The following is a 26672-nucleotide window of genomic DNA, read 5'->3' as shown; positions in this document are numbered from 1 at the left end:
TGCTAACTTTAACATGACTCTCCTCCACATACTTAACATTTGAGCTGGACAGTGTAACATTCCCCAGATTCAGCTCTGTATGAGGGCCTCATACAGGCTGTGCCCAGAAAGCTGTCATCTCTGCACCTGTGACATTGAAGTTTCCCTTAGCCAATACTCCTCCCAATAAGAAGCATTTTTGCCCCCCTACCCATCCCCAGCTATTCTGAGTAGGAGGACATTTACCCGCAGGGTCCCTTGATCTGAGAAAAGTAGGGGAGGGAGAGGGGAGTGGTTCATCAGGGGTTTGAGGATTTCCTCGGAACAATTGGTCAGGGACCAGCTAATGGACTTAAGCAATCAATTCCAGAGAAGCCAAGGGACATCAGCTGAAGAGTGGAGGCACCAAAAGCAGGATAGAGGGTGGAAGTCATCTGAGGGTTGTCTGGTAGGCAGTTTTGGGGGACAACCTTTCTTAGGTGATGATTAAGTCATTCAGGTGTTTTTTTAAACCCTTACCTTCCATCTTAAGTCAATACTGTGTATTGGTTCCAAGGTAGAAGAGCACTAAGGGCTAGGCAATGGGGATTAAGTGACTTGCCCAGGGTCACACAGCTGGGAAGTGCCTGAGGCCATATTTGAACCCAGGATCTGGCTCTCCCATCCACTGAGCTACCCAGCTGCCCCAGGTCATTCAGTTTTAATTCAGCCCTAAACATAAGCCAGTGAGGTCAATGGGAAAAGGAAGACTCCGAAGCTGGGGGTTGGGGGGAGGCTAGAGGTCCCAGAATAAAGACCAAGTTTGATAAGAGGAGTGGGATGGAGAGGGGAGGTGTATATATGGGACAAGAGGTGTTGGAGAAGAGGTCATTGGAGTCTAGGAAGAACAATTGTGCCAACAATTAGACACGTGAAATGGGTGGGAAAAGCAATGCTCGTTATACGTAAAACTTGGCTATTGAGCATCATAGGGAAAGTGGAAGCAGAAGGGTCTATTTGCAGAAGAGAAGATGGTTTTCTAATCCTAGAGATTCAACAAGACTAAGTGAATTAGGAACTTCAGTGGCAAGATAGGAAATTAGCACAAAAATCAGTAGCTTTCAGAGTATGACAAAAATGGGAAAAGTAATCCTATTTAAGATGGACAAAGTAAATATCTGGGATTTTACAACAGAAAGAAAAGCTACAGAAATAAAACTATTGGAAACATTGGTTGTATTGCACAAGTATAAAAATGATCCAGCTATCCCAATTAATTTACAGATTTAATGCTGTGCTAACTAAGCAAATGGTATCAAAAGAATTGCAGAAAAACTGATCAGTGGACTAGCAGAGAATGTAAAACCTAGATTCATCGAGCCCAACGACACCAACTATTGAGGGGAAAACTCATTTTGGCAAAAACCAGAAATACTAGGTGGGCAGGAATTGGGTTTAGATCAACACTTTACATACTACCACAATATGATCCAAATGTGTATCTAAATATAAAATGTGACATCATTTTAATTTTTTAAAACCCCTACCTTCTTGTCAGAATCAATAGTAAGTATCGGATTCAAGGCAGAGAGGGCTAAGCAATTTGGGGTTAAGTGACCTGCCCAGGGTCACACAGCTAGGAAGTATCTGAGGTCATATTTGAACCCAGGACCTTCTGTCTCTAGGCCTTGATTTATCCACAGAGCCACCTAGCTGCACTTTCACATCATTGTTGGAGAGGGGTAGGGGAAGGGCCTTGCACAGCTGCAGTTGGGGGGGGGGGGAGGAGGAGGGAAAGGTGGGTGGAATTCTTGGCTACAATTCTTACAGAGCAAAAGTTTTTGCATAAGCAAAATTAATGCAGCCAAAAGAGAAGCACTTATTTAGAGAACATAAATAAAAGGCTCGCATAGGAAATAGATTCAAATAATGTAAGAAATGGGAGCCATCTCCCCAATAATTACATTGTCCAAAAGATATGTGGGAGAAGTTTTCAAAAGAATGAACTCTCAACATGAATGCTCCAAATAAGAATACAAATGAAAGCTCAGATCCATCCGAATAGCAAAGATGACAAAGAATGTATGATGGCGGGGCTTTGGAAAGCTATGTGGTACAATGAAGCTATGACTTGGCCCAGCCGATATCATCAGCTCAGACAAGGAGGTTAAAGACAAGCAATGGCCTGTGTTTATCAGAACCGAGGCGGGGAAAGTGGGTGCTCAATCGTGGGGGAGTCTAAAATCATGGAATATGCTCCAATGTCATTCTAAGAAATCAGTATGGAGAATTAGGCTTGGGCTAACTCGAATGAGCCAGTGCAGACCAAAATGACCCATCGAGTAAATCAACTTCTATTTGAAACCAATGGCATGAAGGAAGACCGGAAGGAAGGGCTTCCAAACGCTGATGGGGATAATCCCTAATTTTGTAAGCCTCCTCATAAAGCATCCATCTACTTCTGGACTGTGGAAGATGAGTTGATCTGGTTGGCTGTTCATTGCCTATGAGGGAAGGTGGTTTGGGGCTGGCAGTCATCCAGCAGGGATGGGGATCCCGTGCCCATCCCCCTCCTGGCACCTACCTTTGGTCACATACAGGTAGAAGAAGTCACAGTAGAAGATGGTTTGTACCACCCCAGACACCACTGCGATTTGGTCATAGAAATTTTCTGTGTGGTACCGCCAGATCCAGTTGGCCAGATAAAGAGCTCGATAGAGCCCCAGAAAGAAAAGGTAGTGAGTGGTAATGGTCTCTGCCTCCCCCGTCCTGCTGATCATGAAGAGCTGGGGCAGGATGGCCACGGACTCCAGGTAGATAGAGAAGGTCCAGAGGATCTGAGCCAAAGGGAAGAACAGTCAAGAGAGACACAGTGAAATAGAAAAGATAATCTGTGGAAACAATTTCTCTTGTAATGACTGGATGCTCTGATTTGTGGCTAGATAGTTGCTGGTAGTATGGAGACACACTTGCTACAGGGGAATGCTCTGGGGTTTGCTTTCTGATCCCTACTGATGACTAGTAGATCAATATATTTCCTAACCTCCTCCTTCCTATTCCTCCCTCATTCCCTCCCCTAACTGCCCACTTCTGAAAGCCTTTTGGCTTCCTCCCTCCCTCCCCCCTGAGTGGACTATAAAATACTCTAGTTTTCTTTCTCAGGTAAGGGATTTATTGTGATAACAGGATGGGAAACTGAGGGAAGAGGGATGAGGGTTTCCCTAAACTACAAGGAGAATTTAGGAGGGGTATGGAAATAATCAGTCTTGTCACAAACTGTGACAGAGAGACAGAGATGGATAGAGGACAATTGTTTAAATATTCTTTCTTTTTCACAAAGCCACCAAGAAAAGTCTCTCCAGCCTGGCTTTCCTCCAACTCTTGGTCAGTCAACTCTCAGAGAGAGCAGAGGTTTCTCCCTTTGGTCAGAGAGCCCCAAAACTAAGCCAGCCCTACCAGGGTCCTCAGATACTTACCTTAATAATTTCATCTATCTATCTTAACTCTGCTCTGTTATAAATATACCCTTATCCTCCCCCAAAATAACAAAATCCTAACTCATCTTAGCTATTCTAACTATCTAAATGCTAAGCTAAGAATGGAATAGGAAAATGATTTAGGTAAAGGATTTACATGAACAGTTTCACATCACACAACAAGTAACAACATTCAAATCATCTCAACAATGTCATTAACATATTGAACATGCAAATGTCTTATTTCCTAATGTTTATATAGTCACTAAGAAAAATTTCCCAACACTAACAAATGCTAGCCATAATGCAGTCTAGCTTCTGTGCTTCAGAACTTCTACGGCCCTACTTTCTTAAGCCTTAAACAAATTCACTAGGCTATTACTATTGTTAGTAGTTAGATTGTTAATAAACTTACTCTAAAAACTTAGCTTGTTAATTTAGTAATTACATGTGTGCATACAAATTTACATATGTATATCCTTGTAGATTTCTGTGCAAACTCATGCAGAAAAGAAAATTTTTGTCTGTTTGACTTTTCCACAGAAAATTTTTTTCCCTTTTAAACATTATTTTATTTGGTCATTTTCAAACATTATTCATTGGAAAAAAATCATTTTATTTTCCTCCCCCCCCCCTCCCACCACCCTTCCCATAGCTGACGTGGGATTCCACTGGGTATCATATGTGTACTTGATTCGAACCCATTTCCATGTTGTGGGTATTTGCATTAGAGTGTTCATTTAGAGTCTCTCCTCAGTCATATCCCCTCCACCCTTGTAGTCAAGCAGTTGCTTTTCATCAGTGTTTTTACTCCCACAGTTTATCCTCTACTTGTGGATAGTGTTTTTTCTCCTAGATCCCTGCAGAATGTTCAGGGAGATTACACTGCCACTAATGGAGAAGTCCATTACATTCGATTGAACCACAGTGTGTCAGTCTCTGTGTACAATGTTCTCCTGATTCTGCTCCTCTCGCTCTGCATCAATTCCCAGAAGTCGTTCCAGTCTCCATGGAATTCCTCCACTTTATTATTCCTTTTAGCACAATAGTATTACATCACCAACATATACCACAATTTGTTCAGCCATTCCCCAATTGAGGGGCATCCACTCATTTTCCAATTTTTGGCCATCACAAAGAGCGCAGCTGTGAATATTCTTGTACAAGTCTTTTTCCTTATTATCTCTTTGGGGTACAAACCCAGCAGTGCTATAGCTGGATAAAAGGTCAGACAGTCTTTTATCACCCTTTGGGCATAGTTCCAAATTGCCCTCCAGAATGGTTGGATCAATTCACTACTCCACCAGCAATGAATTAGTGTCCCTACTTTGCCACATCCCCTCCAGCATTCACTACTTTCCTCTGCTGTAAGGTTAGCCAATCTGCTAGGTGTGAGGTGATACCTCAGAGTTGTTTTGATTTGCATCTCTCTGATTATAAGAGATTTAGAACACTTCTTCATGTGCTTATTAATAGTTTTGATTTCTTTGGCTGAGAACTGCCTGTTCATGTCCCTTACCCATTTATCAATTGGAGAATGGCTTGATTTTTTTGTACAATTGTTTAGCTCTTTATAAATTTGAGTAATTAGACCTTTGTCTGAGGTTTTTGTTATGAAGGTTGTTTCCCAATTTGTTGCTTCCCTTCTGATTTTAGTTACATTGGTTTTGTTTGTACAAAACCTTTTTAATTTGATGTCATCAAAATTATTTATTTTACATTTTTTGACTCTTTCTATGTCTTGCTTGGTTTTAAAGTCTTTCCCTTCCCAAAGGTCTGACATGTATATTATTCTGTGTTCACCTAATTTACTTATAGTTTCCTTCTTTATATTCAGGTCATTCACCCATTCTGAGTTTATCTTGGTGTAGGGTGTGAGGTGTTGATCCAAACCTAATCTCTCCCACACTGTCTTCCAATTTTCCCAGCAGTTTTTATCGAATAGTGGATTTTTGTCCCAAAAGCTGGGATCTTTGGGTTTGTCATATACTGTCTTGCTGAGGTCGCTTGCCCCCAGTCTATTCCACTGATCCTCCTTTCTGTCTCTTAGCCAGTACCAAATTGTTTTGATAACCACTGCTTTATAGTTTAGTTTGAGATCTGGGACTGCAAAGCCACCTTCCTTTGTATTTTTTTAATTATTTCCCTGATCCTTCTTTCAAATGAACTTTGTTATGTTTTTTTCTAAGTCAGTAAAAATTTTTTTTGGAAGTTCAATGGGTATGGCAGTAAATAGATAGATCAGTTTGGGTAGGATGGTCATTTTTATTATATTGGCTCGTCCTACCCATGAGCAGTTAATGTTTTTCCAATTGCTCAAGTCTAGTTTTAGTTGTGTGGAGAGTGTTTTGTAGTTGTGTTCATATAGTTACTGTGTTTGTCTCGGGAGATAGATTCCTAGGTATTTTATATTGTCTGAGGTGATTTTGAATGGGATTTCTCTTTCTAGTTCTTGCTGCTGACCTGTTTTGGAAATATATAGAAATGCTGATGACTTATGTGGGTTTTTGTATCCTGCAACTTTGTTAAAGTTGTTAATTATTTAGATTAGCTTTTTTGTTGATTCTCTAGCATTCTTTAAGTAGACCATCATGTCATCCGCAAAGAGTGATAGCTTGGTCTCCTCATTGCCTATTTTAATGCTTTCAATTTATTTTTCTTCTCTAATTGCTACTGCTAGTGTTTCTAGTACAATGTTAAATAGTAGAGGTGATAATGGGCATCCTTGTTTTACTCCTGATCTTATTGGGAATGCATCTAGTTTATCCCCATTGCAGATGATATTTGCTGATGGTTTTAGATATATACTGTTTATTATTTTTAGGAAAGACCCTTCTATTCCTATACTTTCTAGTGGTTTTTTTTTTAAACCCTTACCTTCCATCGTGAAGTCAATACTGTGTATTGGCTCCAAGGCAGAAGAGTGGTAAGGGCTAGGCAATGGGGGTCAAGTGATTTGCCCAGGGTCACACAGCTGGGAAGTGTCTGAGGCCAGATTTGAACCCAGGACCTCCCATCTCTAGGCCTGACTCTCAATCCACTGAGCTACCCAGTGCCCCCTCTAGTGTTTTAAATAGGAATGGGTGTTGTATTTTATCAAAGGCTTTTTCTGCATCTATTGAAATAATCTAGTGATTTTTGTTGGTTTGCTTGTTGATATGGTCAATTATGTGGATGGTTTTCCTAATATTGAACCAGCCCTGCATTCCTGGTATGAATCCTACTTGATCATAGTGAATGACACACCTGATCACTTGCTAGAGTCTTTTTGCTAGTATCCTATTTAGGATTTTTGCATCTATATTCATTAGGGAGATTGGTCTATAGCTTTCTTTCTCTGTTTTTGACTTGCCTGGCTTCGGAATCAGTACCATGTTTGTGTCATAAAAGGAATTTGGTAGAACTCCCTCTTTGCTTATTATGTCAAATAGTTTGTATAGTATTGGGGTTAGCTGTTCTTTGAATGTTTGATAGAATTCACTGGTGAATCCATCAGGCCCTGGGGGTTTTTTCTTAGGGAGTTCTTTGATGGCCTGTTGGATTTCTTTTTTCTGATATGGGATTGTTTAAGAATTCTATTTCTTCTTCTGTTAGTCTAGGTAATTTATATTTTTGTAAATATTCATCCATATTGCCTAGATTGGTATATTTATTGCTGTATAATTGGGCAAAGTAGTTTTTAATGATTGCCTTAATTTCTTCTTCATTGGAGGTGAGTTCCCCCTTTTCATCTTTGATGCTGTTAATTTGCTTTTCTTCTTTCAGTACTTTGCCTATTTTGTTTGTTTTCTCAAAGTACCAGCTTCTAGTCTTATTTATTAGTTCAATGGTTCTATCACTTTCGATTTTATTAATTTCTCCCTTAGTTTTTAGGATCTCTAGTTTGGTTTTCTTCTGGGGGGTTTTAATTTGTTCACTTTCAAGTTTTTTTATTTGCATTTCCAATTCATTTATCTCTGCCCTCCCTAATTTGTTAATATATGCAGTGAGGGATATGAATTTTCCTCTGAGTACTGCTTTGGCTGCATCCCATAAGGTTTGAAAGGATGTCTCACCATTGTCATTTTCCTCGATGAAATTATTAATTGTTTCTATGATTTGTTCTCTAACTAACTGATTTTGGAGTATCATATTATTTAATTTCCAATTAATTTTTGATTTGCAATGTACCCTTACTGATCATTATTTTTATTGCCTTATGATCTCAAAAGGCTGCATTTATTATTTCTGCTTTTCTGCATTTGTATGCCATGTTTCTGTGACCTAGTGTATGGCCAATCTTTGTGAATGTGCCATGTGGTGCTGAGAAGGTGTATTTCTTTTTGTCCCTATTTATTTTTCTGCATATGTCTATTAACTCTAATTTTCTAAGATTTCATTCACTTCTTTTACCTCTTTCTTATTTATTTTTGATTTGATTTATCTAAATTTGATAGTGGTTGGTTCATATCTCCCACTAATATGGTTTTACTGTCTATTTCCTATGTCAGTTCTCCTAGTTTCTCCATTAGAAATTTGGGTGCTATGACATTTGGTGCATACATGTTGATTAGTGATATTTCCTCATTGTCTATAGTCCCTTTTAACAAAATATATTTACCTTCCCTATCCCTTTTAATCAGGTCTATTTTTGCTTTGGCTTTATCAGATATCATGATTGCAACTCCTGCCTTCTTTCTATCAGTTGAGGCCCAAAAGGTCTTACTCCATCCTTTAATTCTGACCTTGTGAGTATCTACCCACCTCATGTGTGTTTCTTGAAGACAACATATGGTAGGGTTTTGGATTCTAATCCATTTTGCTATTCGTCTATGTTTTATGGGTGAGTTCATCCCATTCACGTTCAAAGTTATGATTGTCACTTGTGGACTCCCTGGCATTTTGATATCCTCCCCTAATTCTGACCTTTCTTCTTTAGCTATAACCTTTTAAGCCAGTGATTTACTTTAAATCAGTCCCCCTAGTCCCCTCCCTTGATATGTTTCCCTTTCTAGACCCTCCATTTTTGTTCCCTTCCCCTCCCCCCTCTCCTTCCCTCCCTTTTTGTATTCCCTCCCCCTCTCCCCTTTGGTTTTCCCCTCTCCCTTACCCTGTTGGATAAGATAAAATTCAAGATCCCAATGAATCTAGATGCTCTTCCTTCTCAGAGTTGATTTCACTGAGAGTAAGGTTTAAGTAAAAACTCTCTTCCTCTCCTTCTTATAGGAGAATTCTTCCCCTCCCCTTCCCATGTGTATGTTTGTGTGAGAAAGATTATTCTATTTGTTTTTTTTTTCTATTTCTTGGAGTATATGTTAGTACCATCAATGATTCCCCCTCCCTTTTTCTTTCTATCCCCCCCTTTCTCCATATCGTTTTGATGCCCCAAACTTTCCCTATGCGTGATTCTTCTTACGACTGTAATGATGCATACAATTTTGAGTTACACATTACACCTTCCCCACATATTAATATATATAATTTGATATAAATGTAGTTCTTATAGAAGAGAGATTGAATAAAAGAAAAAGATAACATTTTTCTCCTTTTCCCTTTCCTTCATATTTACCTTTTCATGTTTCTCTTGCTCTTTGTGTTTGGATGTCAAACTTTCCACAGAGCTCTGGTCTTTTCTTTACAAACAATGGGAAATCTTGTAGTTTGTTGAATGCCCATACTTTCCCCTGGAAGTATATAGTCAGTTTTGATGGACAGGTAAATCTTGGTTGAAGACCCAGCTCTCTTGCTTTTCTGAATATCATGTTCCATGCCTTACAGTCGTTCAGAGTGGAAGTTGCTAGGTCCTATGTGACCCTGATTGGTGTTCCTTTATTTCTAAGTTGTTGTTTTTTTCTGGCTTCTTGTAAGATTTTTTCTTTTGCTTGGAAGCTTTGGAATTTGGCAATTACATTCCTGGGAGTTGTCTTTTGGGGATTTACTGTAGAGGATGTTCTGTGAACTCTTTCAATGCATATGTTGTCCCCTTGTTCTAGGATCTCTGGGCAGTTTTCTTTGATGATATCATGTATTATGATATCAAGACTACTGTTATTTCTGGCTTTTCTGGTAGACCAATGATTCTCAGATTGTCTCTCCTTCCTCTGTTTTCCAGGTCTGTCACCTTGTCAGTGAGATATTTTTGTCTTTTGACTTTGCTTTATTCATTCTTGCTCTTTTGCAAGATCATTGTCTTCCAGTTGCCTGATTCTGACCTTTAAAGACTGGTTTTCCTTTTCAGTTTGGTCTGACCTGTTTTTTGAGGCTTCCAGCTGTTTCTGCATTTGCATATTTTGGTCCCTCAGATTGCTGAGTTCCTTTTGCATTGTTTCCCATTTTTCCTGCCAGAAGGCTTCCATCTTTTTGATAATTTCCAATTTAAATTCTTCAAGAGCTTGTGGAGAATTTCCATTTCTTATGGAAGGTTTTGGAGCATTTGTTTGTGTTTCCTCTTCTATCTCCTCTGTATTTTGCATTTTTGCTCCATAAAATGTGTCCAAAATCACCCCCTTCTTCTTGCTTTTCTTGTTGTTTGGAGGCTGTTGCACCTCTGCACTGTTTGCCATCTCTATGGTTTTTCCTCCCCTTTCCAGTCAGAAATCTGAGTGAGGAGGGCTGGCTCTCAGTGTATGCTTCTGATGATTCGAGGCTTTAGCCCCAGACAAATGGTCCATTCTCCACAGCTGCCCTGTCTTCCCAGGGAAGCCCAGGGTCTGCTCTCCCCTACCTGCCAGCGTTTCGGGTGTTACTGCTCTCAGTTCTCTCCAGCTGGTTCCCTGCTGCCTTACTTCCATGCTCTAAGCCTGGCATAGCACTGTCCAAAAGGTACCCCAGTTCCTATGCCTGCCCTGAGGTTCCTGTCCTTTTGGGAAGCCCTGCACTCTAGTGGGGGAGGAGTCCTAGCCTCCCTGAGCTCTGAGGGCTCCTGATGGGATTAGGTTCAACTGGGTTGGTCTGGATGTGCCCCGAATCAAAAACCTCAGGTGAGACTCTGATGGAAGGACCCAGCCACAGGGCTACAGGCTCCCCCTGTCTCTCTCTGACTGCTCCTTGGAAGCTCTGAGCCTGGCCCAGGTTGCTTTTAAGGTGCACCCTTCAGAACAGCACCTTTACCGGCCCTGATGTTCCCACTGCTGCTGGGGGCTCAGCACTCTGGGTTGGGGGGAGGGGTCCTGGGACCTTCCTTCTGCCTTCCCCTTAGACCCGAGTGTTCTAGGATTCCAGCTTTTGGGGGGGGCGTACCTTTTGATTTGAGTCCAGAAGGAGGGTTCCCCAGCTCTGTCCTGTTGTTAAGTTTGAATTTCAGTCCCCTAGAAGCATTCAGTTTGTGATCGGTAAGGAAGGGTTTTCAGAGGTCTGAACTTTTGCTGCTTCTAAGCCGCCATCTCGACCGGAAGTCCCACAGAAATTCTTATCAGTGTGTCTTGTTGCCATATAACTATGCACGTTGTATACTTACCCAATCCATGAGATATCTTACTTTGCTATGTAGGATGTGCATGCATATATATGTTCACATGTATGACGCATCCTTACACAACTTCATGACCAAAAATTCCAAGATTTCAAAAAGTTGCAAAGTTCTTCCATGTCCATTCTTGTTGCTTGTAGAAATTCTTCCTCTCTGGTCAGTACATCACTCTTCCATCTTCTGTCATTTGATTGAAGACTTGTGTTCTTCAAATCAGGATCCACTGTAATAATCACGAACTGGGAACACATGAACAAACCACGAACATGTGTGCAAGTAAGATTTTAATGTGTGTGTGTAAGTAAGAGTGAAAAACTACTTTTGCATGGAAGTAAGATAGAATCTTCGTGAGTACAGAAGTTATCAATTTTATGTGTGTGCAAGTAAGATCACATGTGTTTTCTTCGTGCAAGGGGGTAAGCTATTATATTTGTACATCTTCATGCTTGTAGGTGTGAACTCAACTTGTGTTTTTCTTTATGCATGGGGGTAAGCGTTATGCATAGGTTTTCAAGACTTTGGTAAGAATAATGATTTCAATTTTTTTTTCAAGGAGGTTTATCATATGGTTACTGCTATTGTTTCTTGGATGGTTACTGTATGTAGTTCTTGGAGATAGTTCTTTTCATTTTGTTACTATTTCACGCAGAGACTATTTTATATTTTACATTGAGGCTTTTTTTTCTTTGTGGCTGCTACCCTTTCAAATGCATTCTTCCTTTTTGGCTGAAACTGGATGCATATCTTCAGGGGTGCTATCCTTTTATCATGTTAACTAGTGCAGTGCTCTCTTTTCTGCATTCTGGTGGCAAGTATTGTCCAGTGCTTTCAGTAGGCTTTCATGCACAAGACTGTTGTCTTGATTTCTTCTATTCATGTTGCTCTTCATGACCAGGACTTTTTTCTCAGATGTCATCAGTATATGTATCATCACTGATGATACGATCACATTGTTTGTCTAGTGAGATATCTGAAACTATGAAATAATATGTTCATGGTATACCCTCTCTCCCTTCCTTCCCTGGGTATAGATTGTTTTAGGATGAAGGTTGAGAGATATGGATAACCTTTTTCAGTTCTCATCTATAACTTGCTGTTAAAGTCTTTGATAACAAATTCAACCAATGTGAATCTACGTTACCATAAGCATTCTAGATGTTTGTGTCTGTCCTAGTTATGAAGTTGGAATTTTGCTACACGTTTAGGAGTGTTCTTGTTGTTGAATTACTACTTCTTCTTTTGCTGGAATAACTTATTCTCTATGCTACCCCAAGACTAGTCTTCATTCACATAAGGTGTTTTTTGAGTAGTATGATGCCCTATGGAACTACAACTAATCTTGGTTTCACTGTTACAGCTTGAATGGTGCTTGTCATGTTTTTGAAGTTAGAGAACAGAAGTGAAATTGTGTATCCCTCTCTCCTCCTCCAGTTCTCAAAATGTTTCTTTATATTCACCTCCCCATTCAAAATCTGTATCTGAATAAGCCATGTAATTCAACTTATCGATAAAATCATTTTCATTATCAACACCTAAGCTTGCATAACTTTCTTCTAATGGTATACAACTTGTTCTGTGCCCAAAGAATAATTCCTCCTCAGTGTCTTGGTAAGAGTTTGTTTGCACTGGTTCCAGGTACTCTATCTTTTCACCTATGTCCCACACATCCCCTTCTTCGTCTACCTCTTCATAAAGCTTATAAACCTGATAAGGCATTTGTTCTAAATCATCTTCATTCATTATAATCACACCTTCAGGTATGCCTTCAGATTCAGATTCAGTGTCTGAATCTGAATCACTGAATCCAATCACTATGCTATTTGGATTCTGCTCAATGCCATGTAAACTTTTGTCAGATGTTGGTAACTCTGGCTTTGTGTTTTGATCTAAACCTTTGTCACAAGCTTCTGTGTTTCTCAAATCAGTTTCTAGATGTGTCTCGCTATTAAGCTTTAGGTTTTCATTTTGAATTGGTAAACTTGAGGGTATGGGATTAGCTTCTTCTTGAAGATCTTGTACACTGTTAATAATCACAGATCCTACTCTAACACTAGTTTGAGGTTTATGTTCATCTTCATCTCCATTAGACAGTGTAGAGATAGGAATCTTTCCCTCTACGTTATTATTTTCTTCTGGGAATAAGTTTGGTACATCTACATTTCCCCCTGCACCATCAGGATGTGTGTCTTCTGTCTGTCCCACGACACAAACATGTTGTCCCCCACTACCACATATCTCTGTCACTGGCTCAGTAGCTAAGGTATTCATAACTACTGACTCATTGTTCATGTCCTTGCTACTCTCGGCCAGGTGCATATGTAACTCAGTTAATTCTTTTTGATTCAATTCATTCCCAATGAAGTCTGCATTACAGGTTGTATTCTCAACTACAATGGAACATGAAACTAAATCACCAGTATTGCTTTGGCTAGATACCCCTTTGCCCCATAGGATGTTGGCACTAACTGAATCCCAGGTTGTTACTAAGCCTGCCATTCCATCCCCAGATTCAAATTTAACTGTCACCTCCACTACTTTGAATATGATACATTTTTTCAAAAGTAATTTCAGCTTCATTTCCAGATAATGTTTTCTTGTCTATAACATTCATTGCTGGATGGAAAGTACTAGCTTCTGGATTCAAACTAGATGTCATTTCTAAGGGTACTTCTGCCACAAATCCATTTACATAATTAACTAAACTTGGTGGGACTTCATCTGTGAATGTTTTTAGAGCCTTGTCATCTTTATCAACAGTAACCTTCAGGGAATTGAAATTATGTGTCTCTGTATCAGTCACAAACTTTTGCTTGAGTTTTTGTGACTCTTTTTTCTTTTTCTTTTGCATAATTTAATCCCATTATCCACTCTACACTGGAAAAAGTTCTCTAGGAATGATTTTATTACCTTTACAGACTTTTCCTGTTTAGTTACTGTACAACTCATTTCAAAGTCTTTCATCTCATTTACTATTTGAGATGTTATATCCTTAATTTCTGCCTCATTTTCTTTAATCTGTATCAGTCTTTCTCTTGCTTTATTGTAATGGCTATTATTCACAGATTTACTTTCTTGCACCAATTTCACACTATTTCCCAACAGTTTTCTGCTATATTTAACTGCAGCCTCATTGTCATCTCCAAGTGTCACACTAAACAATTTATGGGCCTGGCTTCATAACTCTCTTCTAACCATATCTGAATACTTTGGCTTTGCTCCAGTTTTTGTAGCATTTTGCATTTAATTCAAATCAGGAGCTTGCTGTGAGGACTTTAACTTTCAGTGTGAATAACAAGTGGATTTCTTGTACCTAGTTTCTGCATTATGTTTGTCTCTGTTATTACTCTCATGTTTCTTCTTCAAAAAGCAGTTTCTAATCAAGTGCCTTTTTCGGTGACAAAAGAAACACTCCTTAGTCTCTCTTTGCACTTGTTGCCTTGTAACTAGGTTTCTGGTAACTAGGTTTGTGTAAGTCCTAACCGTGTTCAAATTTTTAATTTCTTCAATCTCCTTTTGTTTCAAATCCTTTTCAGTCCTCTCTTAACTTATCTTTCAGATCTTGAACTTCCTTACTTTGATATGAATTGTTTTCAAATAGGTAACCTGCAGCCTTTCTCAATTCAATTAGGGAAACTGAGTCATATTTAGGGAAATAGTTTTTGAAGAATGTTCTCAAATTGGGTGTGTATCCCCTAAGAAATTGCCTACAAACGTGGTCAGCTGTCTTCATTATTGTCTTCTAGACTTAAGATGGACTCTGCCACCTCTGACAGATGGTCTATGTATGTGGCAGATTGTTCCCCTTTATCCTGCCTGACCTTGTCAAACTTGGCCCGTGCATTTGGTTTAGAACAGCATTTCTTAATGGCCTGCAGCAAATACTCCCTACATCTTCTCAGATAGGACATGCTAGTTGGATTTGCAAATTTCCTTTGTTCGTGGGGGTTGAACAATTCAGACAACAGAAATTTGACATCCTCAAAATCTGGATCAAAGATCCTGAATGCCGGTTTAAGCTCCTTTTGGGATTTAAAAGGATTGTCCACAAATTTTGGGAAACAGCGTTTTATGGACTCAAGTTCCTGTGTGAAGGATTGTCTATGGGCTTTTGAGTGAATCACACCAGCATTAGTGGTTAGTTGGTGACTTCCTTCAAAGGACAGATTTTCTCAGGGTCACTAGCAGCCTGGTTCTCATTTCCACTGCCACCTTCAGTTTCCTGAGGTGTATTCTCTGATTGCCCATTGTCCTTGCCCATAACTAGATCTAAACCTTTTTCCTTGATCAGTTGTTCAAACACTGCCTTAATCATCTTGTCTAAGTTGCTGTCGATGGCCCTAACCGTCTCTGCCTTAAGGGGAATCATGAATCTGAAAACTTTCCTCACTTGGGTTAGAGTCTGCAACACAGCCATAAGGAGTATATATACTTGTGCCAGGACTTGCCAGAGAACCACTTCATGTTGAAATGGCAATTGTAACACAGACATTGTAACGTTGCCAATGTACTCTATGGTGTCCACTACCATATGGGTTATCCTACTGTATACAATGTGGTAAACCCAAAAGCAGGCAATTGCTGCCAAGACCACCACACCAAAAACCACCTGTTTGAACATAGTTACTTTCTTTCTTTCTTGCCTTAAAAGGATGGGGTTCAAGTCAAGCTAGAGGTGCCAACTGAAATAGAAAGATAATCTGTGGAAACTATTTCTCTTGTAATGACTGGATGCTCTGATTTGTGGCTAGATAGTTGCTGGTAGTATGGAGACACACTTGCTACAGGGGAATGCTCTGGGGTTTGCCTACTGATCCCTACCGATGACTAGTAGATCAATATATTTCCTAACCTCCTCCTCCCTATTCCTCCCTCATTCCCTCCCCTAACTGCCCACTTCTGGAAGCCTTTTGGCTTCCTCCCTCCCTCCCCCCTGAGTGGACTATAAAATACTCTAGTTTTCTTTCTCAGGTAAGGGATTTATTGTGATAACAGGATGGGAAACTGAGGTAAGAGGGATGAGGGTTTCCCTAAACTACAAGGAGAATTTAGGAGGGTTATGAAAATAATCAGTCTTATCACAAACTGTGACAGAGAGACAGTTAGAGAGATGGATGGAGGACAATTGTTTAAATCTTTCTTTTTCACAAAGTCATCAAGGTCTCTAAGCCTATTTTCAGAAGCCCCACCCCCACCCTTTAGTCTGGGACAGAACTAACAAATTAATTCAGGGCTTCTTTCCTTCAGCCAGCCACCTCCAGCTTTCCTCCAACTCTTGGTTAGTCAACTCTCAGAGAGAGCAGAGGTTTCTCCCTTGGTCAGAGAGCCCCAAAACCAAGCCAGCCCTACCAGGGTCCTCAGCCAGCCTCAACTGCCAACTCCTAGGAATATTCCGTTTGGAACCTTCTTCTTGATTGACAGCCAGGTCCCCAGCCTTGGTTCTAGCATCTTGGCTTGCAAGTCCTCTCTCTCTCTCCATGCCTCTAGCAGGAGCTTGGGGCCAGCAGCAAGGGGCCAGAAGATTTGGGTTCAAATCCTAGGAGTTCTGATACCATCTGAGACAAGTTCCTTCCTCTCTCAAACTCAGTCTCCTCTTCTGTAGAACAAGAGGGTTGGACTAGATGGCCTCTGAGATCCTTTCAAGCTCTAGATCCATGACTTCAGTCAAGGCCATTGTGAAATGTCAGTTGGGACTGAATTATTGGATTATTTTGAGAGGGAGCATAAAATGAGCAGTCCTTCTTTCACAATTTCCCATTTTGGGAAGAGGCCCAGCCTTAGGAGGCAAGTCATGGGCCAGTACTTGAACCCAAGTGCTCTGTATTCCAAATTCTAACAAACTGTTGTGCCCCAGGGTTAGAAGTCCTCAGAATGGGGACAGCAAGGTGGCTCAGTGGATAGAGAGTCAAGCCTGACTCCAGATCTATCCTCAGACACTTCCCAGCTGTGTGACCTTGGGTGAGTCACTTCACCCCCACTGCCAAGCCCTTGGAACCAATACACAGTACTGATTCTAAGACAGAAGGTAAGGCTTTAAAAAAAAGTCCTCTGGGAAGCCTTTCCCCTTTTAAATTAGCTTTTTCATTTATTTACTCTGTGGACTTAATTTTATGAATTAACCTTGAGAATATGATGCTGAATTATAATTTTAATAGCTCTGAAGCCATATGATTTCTGCTGTTTTTTAAAGTTGCATAGTGTGATGGTTCATAGTCTATTTAAAGCTTAAATTCTCCCATTTGTGCCAATTACAAAGCAATTCAAATACTTTTTATTCTAAAAAACACATACAAACTACTCTACAATGACCAGGGAAGTGTAATGGCCTAGTAGTAGCTTTTGGTCTGGCAAACTCCCTGTAGATGGGGTCAAAGGATCAGGGGACGAGGGGCTACCAAAGCATCGTGTCAGAGAAGAGCTATGTTAGCTTGGCTCCCCGGAGCCCTGGGACTACTGAGCAAGACCAGGGGAGGGGTGTGGGAGCAGCTTCTCTTTTCCTTACCTCCAGGGGGGTGAAACTGTAATTCTCCAGGAAGGAGAGACCGGTGACCGGGACCAAGAGAAACTCTAGGCGAAACGTGTCATTCTCACTGTCAAACGATTTCCAAAATCTCCAGTAAATCATGTATACAGTGACATAGGAGCAGAGCAGGAAAATCACCTAGGAGAGGAGGAATGAGGTAGAGTCAAGTCCTTTGGGCCCGGGACAGTGTACTCGCCCGCCCTGGATGCCCCCAAGTTTGTGCTTTCTTAGATCAGGTGCACCAGGCACCGGTCCTCGTGGTCCGAGACTTGGCTCAGATTCAAGGGACTCTCTTGAGAGCCCTTTGATGGGGCCCACTCAGTCTTCAGAGGTGTGGGAGGGGGGTGGCCAGGGCACAGATCCCAGCCACTCCCTATTGTTATGGGTAAAAGGTATTTGTGGGAGTTTGATGACATTGCCACCACTCTGGGGCAGGGCCTTGACCCCCTCATGCCCCGAATACCTGGTGGCCTGCTGGCCAGCCTCCTTGCAAGGCCATTCCCGCTCCCAGACCATTTCCATTATTTGCCAAGTTGCATGTCAGACCCCATCACTTCCCGATTTAGGAAACTCCAGTTTCGCCTCTTCCAGGATCAGAGAGAAAATGCTTCCTTTGGCTCCTAAAGCCCTTTATAAGCTGGCCCCTTCCTACCTTTCCTACTTTACTCCCCTCCACATACATACTCTTTAAAAAATTATTTTTTAAACCCTTCCCTTTCATCTTAGAATCCCTACTGTGTATTGGTTTCAAGGCAGAAGAGCAGTAAGGTCTAGGCAATGGGGGTTAAGTGACTTGCCCAGCGTCACCCAGCTGGGAAGTATCTGAGGCCTGATTTGAACCCAGGACCTGTAGATCTGGCTATTAATCCATTGAACCCCCTAGCCACCCCTTCCATACCCATATTCTTATTATCCAGTGACAATGGCTTCAGGACTGCTCCTTTCCCAGGGTAGGCCATTTCCTGTTTCTTCACCTATGCTTGGAATGCTCTCTCCTTCCTTTCTTCAGTCTCCTGATCACCCTGGCTTCCTCGTGGACTCTTCTGCAGAAGGCTCCCCGTCCTCCCTCTAACTATCCTCTATTAAAGCCACCTATGGTTTGTGTCCATGTAGCTGTTTGGCTCCTGTGTCCCCCTGGGCACTTTCTGCTGCCAGTCACAGTGTGTGGGACTCTCTTTGGGCCCCGGCTCTTAGTATAGTGCGCTGGCTGGTGGTGAGTTCTGTGTCAAGCTGAATAGCTTCACCTGCCCATCAAACATTCCTGTGATAACACCGTTGGCCAGGTTTTCGTCCCTCCATGTGCCCTACGTCAACAAAAGTCAAGGCTTTGGGACTTGAGGTGGGGAACCGAGAACAGAAGGAAGAAGTCAGGTGAGAGGGAATGCAGCCTAGGGACCACGTGGTCAGGTTACTTATAGGAATGATTGTCTCCCCTTTCCAATAAACTTTATAAATGATATATCTGGGTAGAAATGTTATTCCAGTTCTTAGAGTTCCTAGCATTTAACAGAAATGCTCGCTCAGTGCCGATCTGCACTTCCTTGGCATGGTCCCTGAGGATAGCAGGTCCTGCCAGCCTCCCAGGAAATCCTCCTTTGAAGGTGCTCCTGGGGGAACAAATCATTGGGGCTCCTTTGGAAAAATCTGCATTGCTTAAAGTTCCCTCTTTGAAAGAGGTGTTCAAACGAGGCCCCTTTGCCCTTCCTTCTTGGAGTCACTCAGCAAACCTTGATTTCGGCAGAGGCCTGTGCCCAAGTTCCCAATGGCACAAATGTCTGTCCTTTGCCGAAATGGAATTCAATGAACATTTGTTAATGGAATGAACTGGGGGGCACGAATGTCCAGGAAGATTCCTGGCCTCCAGGAAAGGATCCACCCGAGAAGCCTGGGAGGGCTCCATAGGAGCCAATATGGAGCCACAAAACCCTGGGAAAATGAAAAGAACCACCCAACAGTCACCACCAGATGTGGGGAAATCCAAACAGCCAAGCTCAGCCCCAAAGGAAGAGCCTGAGAGGGCGCCGGCCACCATGCTTTGGGCAACGAAGGTGCAGCACGCAGCAGAGCATGGCAGACTTTTTTAGCTTCTGCTCATTTTGCCGCTCTTTGAAAGATGTTCTTATAATGGAGTGCTCTCCGGGAGAGGGAGGAAGAGTGCTAAATTGGGACATGTGAGTGATAAAAAAGGAGACAGCGATAAAAACAGATTTGGAAACTTTTTTTTTAAGTCAAAGCATGTATTCAGCACCTGCTGTGTGCATTGGTGGACAATTTACAGGGACAGGTAAGCAAAGCATTCCCCAAACAAATTTTCCAGAGCCAGGGAGCACCACTGAGAGTTGAGAGAGTGAGGGAAAAGTGTCCTGTAGGAGGCAGGCCAGGAGGCGAGCCTTTAAGGAGGCTGGATTTTCTAAGAGGCAAAGATAAGGAGGAAGAGCATTCCAGTTATGGGGGAAAGTCTGCCCAGAGATAGGAGATGGGAGACGGAATGCTTGCTTCACTGAACAGCTGATAAAACAGTCTGGCTAGACCGGGGGTGGGTCATGCAGGTGATGCAGGGGAATTCCTACAGGCTGTCCCCAAAGTCTTAGTGCGGCTCTAAGCTTTAATAACTTCAGGAGCATAAAAGTTATACATTTGTCAAGAACAAAAACAAGTGGAAAGATTCATTATTAAAATTTAAATATATTGATATGGGTTTTTTTTTTTAACCCTGACCTTCTGTCTTAGAATCAATACTGTTATTGATTCCAAGGCAGAACAGGTAATTGACTTGCCCAGGGTCACATAGCTAGGAAGTGTCTACCTCCAGTTATTTGTTTTTTAAGAATTTTTAAAATTTAGAATATTTTTCCATGGTCACATGATTCATGCCCCCCCCCCCCATCCCAAAACTGACAAACAATTCCACTGGGTTATACATGTATCATTTAGGAAGTGTCTAAGGCCAGATCTGAACGCAGGACTTCCTGTCTCTAGACCCAGCTCTCAATCCACTGACATTGCCCCACCTAGTTGCCCCCTTTGATATGGTTCTTAATAAAATTTACCCTATCTACGGGCTTGTGCTGTATACAGCCCCAGGCAGTTTTCACCCTTTGTAAAAACTCATTGACTAAAAGGACTGCATTTATAATCCTAGTCTTAAGATCCTCCAAAGACCCCCACTTTTGGTGCATCCAAGACACTTTGACATGACTTCACCAGAAAGTCTAGTGGAGACACATCGGGGGACCAAGGTGATCCACCCAACCGAGAGGGGGCAGCCAGAATCTATGGCAAAGAAAGGAATGATAACAGAGTGCCCTGCCTAGTTAAAATAAAGAGGAAAACTGTATTTCCCCCAAATTCACAGAACTAAATAAGGGCAAAAGAAATTGAACTAACTGAACTCTCTGATGATTTTTGGGTTAAGTTTGTAGCATTTTTATTTCTGAAGTTCTTCAAGTTTTTAAATGCACTAAGACTTTTGGGACATGATGTACATATGTATTTATATATGTATCTCAGATATATGTATGAGTACAAGTGTGTATCTATAATGTGTGTGTGTGTGTGTGTGTGTGTGTGTGTGCGTAGAATCAGATGAGCCTGAATGAATAAATTAGATCCAGATCTTTAAATGCCAGGCAGAGGCAATAGGGAACTACAGAAGCTTCTTAAGCAGACATGGTCAGGCTTACAGTTTAGAAAGAAACTGGTCTATGTGTACAGAAATGCACAGCCCGCCCGCCGGCCCCAAGCCCCCTCCTCACCTTCATCACCGTGTTGTAGAGAGAGATGAAGTTGGTGAATAGGTCTAGGTAGCGAGTGGTGAAGACAAGGGCAAACAGGACCTGGCTCTTTCCCGAGATTCCTGTATTCAGAGAGAAAGATCCGCAGCTAATTAGAAGGCACAGAATTTGTGAGATGGATCTTTCAATCCAACTCAGTGACCTGCTGAAGGGGCATCTGGCCTTTGATGGGCACTTCCAGTAAATAAGTAACCGAAGGTGGGGTAAGACTGGAGCAACTTCATTTGCTTCAACCAACAACTTCATTTCCATCTTCCTTCCTCCCTCCCTCCCTCCCTTCTTTCTTTCTCTTTCTGTCTTTCTCCCTTCTTTCCTTGATTTCTTCCTTCCTTCCTTCCTTCCTTCCTTCCTTCCTTCCTTCCTTCCTTCCTTCCTTCCTTCCTTCCTTCCTTCCTTCCTTCCTTCCTTCCTTCCTTCCTTCCTTCCTTCCTTCCTTCCTTCCTTCCTTCCTTCCTTCCTTCCTTCCTGTCTCTGTCTCTCTTTCTGTCTCTCCCTTCCTTTCCTTTCCTTTCATGGAACTAAAACTTGTAGCCATATTACCACCACCAGCACCAACCAATTGTTGGCTCAGTAGATGGAAGGAACAGATTTGCTAAACTCATAGAATTTAGAGCTGGAAGACAGTTTAGAATCCAAGTCCCTTTTCTACATGAAGAAACTAAAGGCTGGAGAGCCGAGGGGATGTAGAATTGTGGGTTTAGCGCTAGAGGGGACCCTTGAAATCATCTCGTTTGTCTCCTTCCATCTCCTTATTTTACAGAAAAGGAAAGCAACAGGACTAGAACAAGGCAGTGGTTTGCCGAAGGATGCCCAGCAAGGAAGCATCTGAATGGAAATTCGATCCCAGGCCCCCTGACTCCAAATTCAGGGTCCTGACTCCATGTATTATGCTTTGAGAAAGCTCTTTAATTAATAACAGCTCTCATTTCTATAGCACTGAGGTTTGGAAAAGTTTTCTGTCCCCACATCTAGACATGCATAGGCATCTATGTGTGTATGCATATATATGCATATTATAAAAATAAAATCTCATTTTATCCTTCTCCCAAACTTGTATTATTATCCCCATTTTATAGATGGGGAAATGGAGTCCCAAAGGATTTAAGGGAGTTGCCCAGGGTCACACCCCAGAGGGATTCTACCCATTCGGATGTGAGGCCCCTACCTCTATCGGCTACCCCAGGCCGCCATTTGCAATAGGCTTGGCCGCCTCCCCAGGATGACTAGTGGTGTACGGGTTGACTTGCCTGTGGTTGTGCTTCTAGAGATTGAGGAGAAGAGAAGGCAGGAGCCCATGAAAGTTCTGTCTGGTGCCCTGGAGTGGCATGAAAGTGATTTTTGGCTTTCAGTGCCCATCACCCCTCTTTCTTGTGTGGATGAAGCCCGGCCTTGGGCCCCTTTGCACCACATCTCCAGGCAAGATGTTTCTCTTCTGGGTCCATCATTCCCTCACTCAAACACCAGACCCCCAAACCCTTCCCAGCACCTTCAACGTCCATGAGGACTTCCAAAGGAGAGCTCCTGGGTTCCAAGATTTGGAGCTGGAAGGGCCTTTAAAAGATATCTAGTCTGGGGAACACAGAGGCTAGAGCTCCAGGCCTGGAGTCAGAACCCAGGTTCAAATCCGACCTCAGATGCTAGCGGTGTGACCCTGGACAAGTCACTTAACCTCCCTGGCCTTTCCCTTTCATCTTAAAGTTGTTACTAAGACAGAAAGTAAGGGTTAAAAAGTTATCTCGTCCAACCCCCCTCATTTTGACAGATTTAAGAGACTGAGGCACACACAGGTTTTGTGGCTTACCTGAGGTTATGCAGCTAGAGTCAGGGCCTTGGACCCCAAATCTAATGCTCTCTCTATGGCCCCGTACCCTCCCCTATTGTTCACCTTCTTTCCCCTGATCTGTCTTCACCTCACAACATTGTGGGCCGTAGAACTGGAAAGGTGTTCAGAGAACCAGTAAGAGAAAGTCCTGCTAGTCAGCCTCCAAACTGGCAGAGCCCAGACACGCTTCCCTCTGGGAGGCCCAATGGCAGCGGGTCTGATGAGGGGGAAATGGGCTCTTCTCCCAGCCCCCTCCTCTGCCGCCAGCCTGGCCGGGCAGAGCTGGTGTGAGCCACTGGGGCCAGGAAGGGTCAGGAGGCTCCCCGTAGAGGCCCGAGTTAGCCACAAGCACTAAGTTCTGAGTCCCAGGTCAGAGACTGAGGAGCTGGGGGCCGAGGTGTTGGCCTGAGAAAATTCTGCGGTGGCCTTCTCAGTGTGGAGACAGTCCCAGAGTGCCCCAGTGCCTCAGTGGGCCTCTTGTCCAGACCCAGAGGGAAGGCCCACCACTAGATACCCAACAAGCACACATTCAGGCTCAGCCTGAAGACCTCTAATCCATGGGGGGGGGGGGGGGGGTCTCAAAGCACAAGGGCCTCTTAGACAGCTCTCATTGTTAGGCTTTCCTCCATTAAGCCTGCATGAGTTTCTTTGTGACGGCCACCCCCTTCTGGTTCTGTTCTGGTTCTGCCCTCTGGAGCCAAGCGGAAGAGACCTACTGATGTCCTCTCAGGGTCTCTATGCCCTCCTCCCAGCCCCTGGCCCCAAGAACACCAGCAACATGCATGGCACAGAGCGGGGAGCCAGAAGCCTGGGTCCTTGGCTCAGTGCTGCCTCGGTCCAGCTGTGCCGATGACCTTGGGGAAGATCCTCCCCCTGGCTGGGCCTCAATTTCCACCACCATGAATGAGGGGGTTGGACCAGATGGTTTCTACAATCTCTCCCAGTTCTAACATTCCATTTCCTGAGGCCCCTCCCAGTTCTAACATCCTTTGTTTTTGTTCAAAGCTTTGCTACTTTTCTAAGGTCCCTCCCAGCTCTGATCTCTGGGTCCTTCTCTGGGTTCTAAGGTCCCTCCCAGCTCTGATCTCTGGGTCCTTCTCTGGGTTCTAAAGTCCTTCCCAGCTCTGATCTCTGGGTCCTTCTCTGGGTTCTAAGGTCCCTCTCAGATCTGATCTCTGGGTCCTTCTCTGGGTTCTAAGGTCCCTCCCAGCTCTGATCTCTGGGTCCTTCTCTGGGTTCTAAGGTCCCTCTCAGATCTGATCTCTGGGTCCTTCTCTGGGCTCTAAAGTCCTTCCCAGCTCTGATCTCTGGGTCCTTCTCTGGGTTCTAAAGTCCTTCCCAGCTCTGATCTCTGGGTCCTTCTCTGGGTTCTAAGGTCCCTCTCAGATCTGATCTCTGGGTCCTTCTCTGGGTTCTAAGGTCCCTCTCAGATCTGATCTCTGGGTCCTTCTCTGGGTTCTAAGGTCCCTCTCAGATCTGATCTCTGGGTCCTTCTCTGGGCTCTAAAGTCCTTCCCAGCTCTGATCTCTGGGTCCTTCTCTGGGTTCTAAAGTCCTTCCCAGCTCTGATCTCTGGGTTCTTCTCTGGGTTATAAGGTCCCTCTCAGATCTGATCTCTGGGTTCTAAGGTCCCTCCCAGCTCTGATCTCTGGGTCCTTCTCTGGGTTCTAAAGTCCTTCCCAGCTCTGATCTCTGGGTCCTTCTCTGGGTTCTAAGGTCCCTCTCAGATCTGATCTCTGGGTCCTTCTCTGGGTTCTAAGGTCCCTCTCAGATCTGATCTCTGGGTCCTTCTCTGGGCTCTAAAGTCCTTCCCAGCTCTGATCTCTGGGTCCTTCTCTGGGTTCTAAAGTCCTTCCCAGCTCTGATCTCTGGGTTCTTCTCTGGGTTATAAGGTCCCTCTCAGATCTGATCTCTGGGTTCTAAGGTCCCTTCCAGCTCTGATCTCTGCATCTGTCTTTAAGGTCCTTCCCAGCTCTGATCTCTGGGTCCTTCTCTGGGTTCTAAGGTCCCTCCCAGCTCTGATCTCTGGGTCCTTCTCTGGGTTCTAAGGTCCCTTCCAGCTCTGATCTCTGGGTCCTTCTCTGGGTTCTAAGGTCCCTTCCAGCTCTGATCTCTGGGTTCTTCTCTGGGTTCTAAGGTCCCTCTCAGATCTGATCTCTGGGTTCTAAGGTCCCTTCCAGCTCTGATCTCTGCATCTGTCTTTAAGGTCCTTCCCAGCTCTGATCTCTGGGTCCTTCTCTGGGTTCTAAGGTCCCTCTCAGCTCTGATCTCTGCATCTATCTTTAAGGTCCTTCCCAGCTCTGATCTCTGGGTCCTTCTCTGGGTTCTAAGATCCTGCCCAGTTCCAACCAAATCTGTGTTCTAAAGTCCACCACAGCTGTAAGGTGTAGCCTTGTGAGATCTCTCCCAGCTCCACAGCCCTTGAAAGCTCCGGCATCCCCCTCCATCCAGCTGGCCTCTGCCCATTCTCCTCCTTTCTGCAGCCTCACACCCACCTCAGAACCTGCCACATCACACCCTCTTCCGGATCCCCCGGCTCTCCTCCTCACACCCAGCCCCGCCCAGATTCAGTGTGCAGAGAGGTCTCCGGGGACAGGGAGAACTGTCCCTTGGTGGATGTCAGTGCCGGGGAGAGACCTGTGTGGGGATGGGAGGAGGTGATGGGGGGCAGAAGGGGAAGAGCGGAGACTGCAGGGAGGAACACAAAGCTTCCCTTCAGAAAGTAGCCGGAGCCATGGAGAGAGAAGAGGAGGAAGCCCAGAGGACAGGACACTCTTCACATCTGAATTACTCTTTCGTGTTCACAAAACACTTTGTATCTGTTATCCTTCTTTTACAGACAAGGAAACCGAGGCCCAAGTGCCTAAATAACTGCCACCCAGCTAGGGATTTTCTGAAACAAGATCTGAGCTCAGGTTTTCTGGAGCCCCAACATGAGGGGAAGACGGGATCTTGGAGACCCTCTCGCCCAAACTCTCTATTGGACAGAGGAGGAAACTGAGGCCAGAGGTGACGTTACTGGTCCAAGATCACCCCTCAGGAACTCCTACTTGCCTTTCGGTAGAAGTGGGAAGGGGCTGGAGGGCAGCTAGTTCTCCCCTTGGGGCTCTCCCGCCTTCTCCATCTATTGCTTACCTCGGCACGACTTGGACCTCCAGATTTTGCCCAGGAGGAGGATCATGGCCAGTAAGTGGGAGACATCCCCCAGGATTCGGAACAGGTTCATGGTGATGCCGCCCGCCGGCTCTCCTCCTGGAAGGCTTTCCCGGGCTCTCCCCCGCTTTGCTCCCGCCCAGATCCTCTAGAATGTCCTGCCTAGAGAGAGCCGGGACCGTCCTGTGCCCCGGCCCCAGGATCCCTTCAGCATCGAGGCGTCCAGCCTCCGGTGGGCCAGTGTCACCTCCGGGCTCCCCCTGTCCCCTCCAGGCAGCCGTCCAGGCTCCGGCTGGAGCACCCTGCTCTCTTCCCCAGTCCCGAGCAGGCGGTGACGTGGCTGGGCTGGCCAGGGCCTTGGGGGTGGGAGGAGACTGCTGGGGAGCCAGGAAGTGGAGTCTGGGAATCCTGGACCTCCCCCTCCTCAAGTTACTGGTGGGCTGCCGGGGAGGAAGCCGTGGCAGGGGTCCAGGAGCCGGGGAGAGGCTTAGCAGGGACGTGGC

The 26672-nt window shown here is 43.9% G+C and overlaps 1 protein-coding gene across 1 annotated transcript in view; it reads right to left on the bottom strand.

Moving 5' to 3' along the window:
- The window catches only part of KDELR3 (KDEL endoplasmic reticulum protein retention receptor 3), a 27581-nt gene extending 909 nt beyond the window's left edge, over window positions 1-26672 (bottom strand). The window contains exons 1-4 of the mRNA XM_056798946.1: window positions 26152-26672; window positions 21157-21257; window positions 17381-17539; window positions 2543-2795 (exon numbers count right to left, since the gene is read on the bottom strand). Of these exons, the coding sequence (XP_056654924.1) occupies window positions 2543-2795; window positions 17381-17539; window positions 21157-21257; window positions 26152-26242 (604 nt within the window). The 5' untranslated portion in view covers window positions 26243-26672. The remainder of the gene's footprint in view (window positions 1-2542; window positions 2796-17380; window positions 17540-21156; window positions 21258-26151) is intronic.

The sequence above is a fragment of the Monodelphis domestica genome, chromosome 5 (genome assembly GCF_027887165.1).
Source record: "Monodelphis domestica isolate mMonDom1 chromosome 5, mMonDom1.pri, whole genome shotgun sequence".
Lineage (NCBI taxonomy): Eukaryota > Metazoa > Chordata > Mammalia > Didelphimorphia > Didelphidae > Monodelphis > Monodelphis domestica.
The sequence above is the reverse complement of the archived record's forward strand: the minus strand, read 5'-3'. Positions and strand labels throughout refer to the sequence as shown.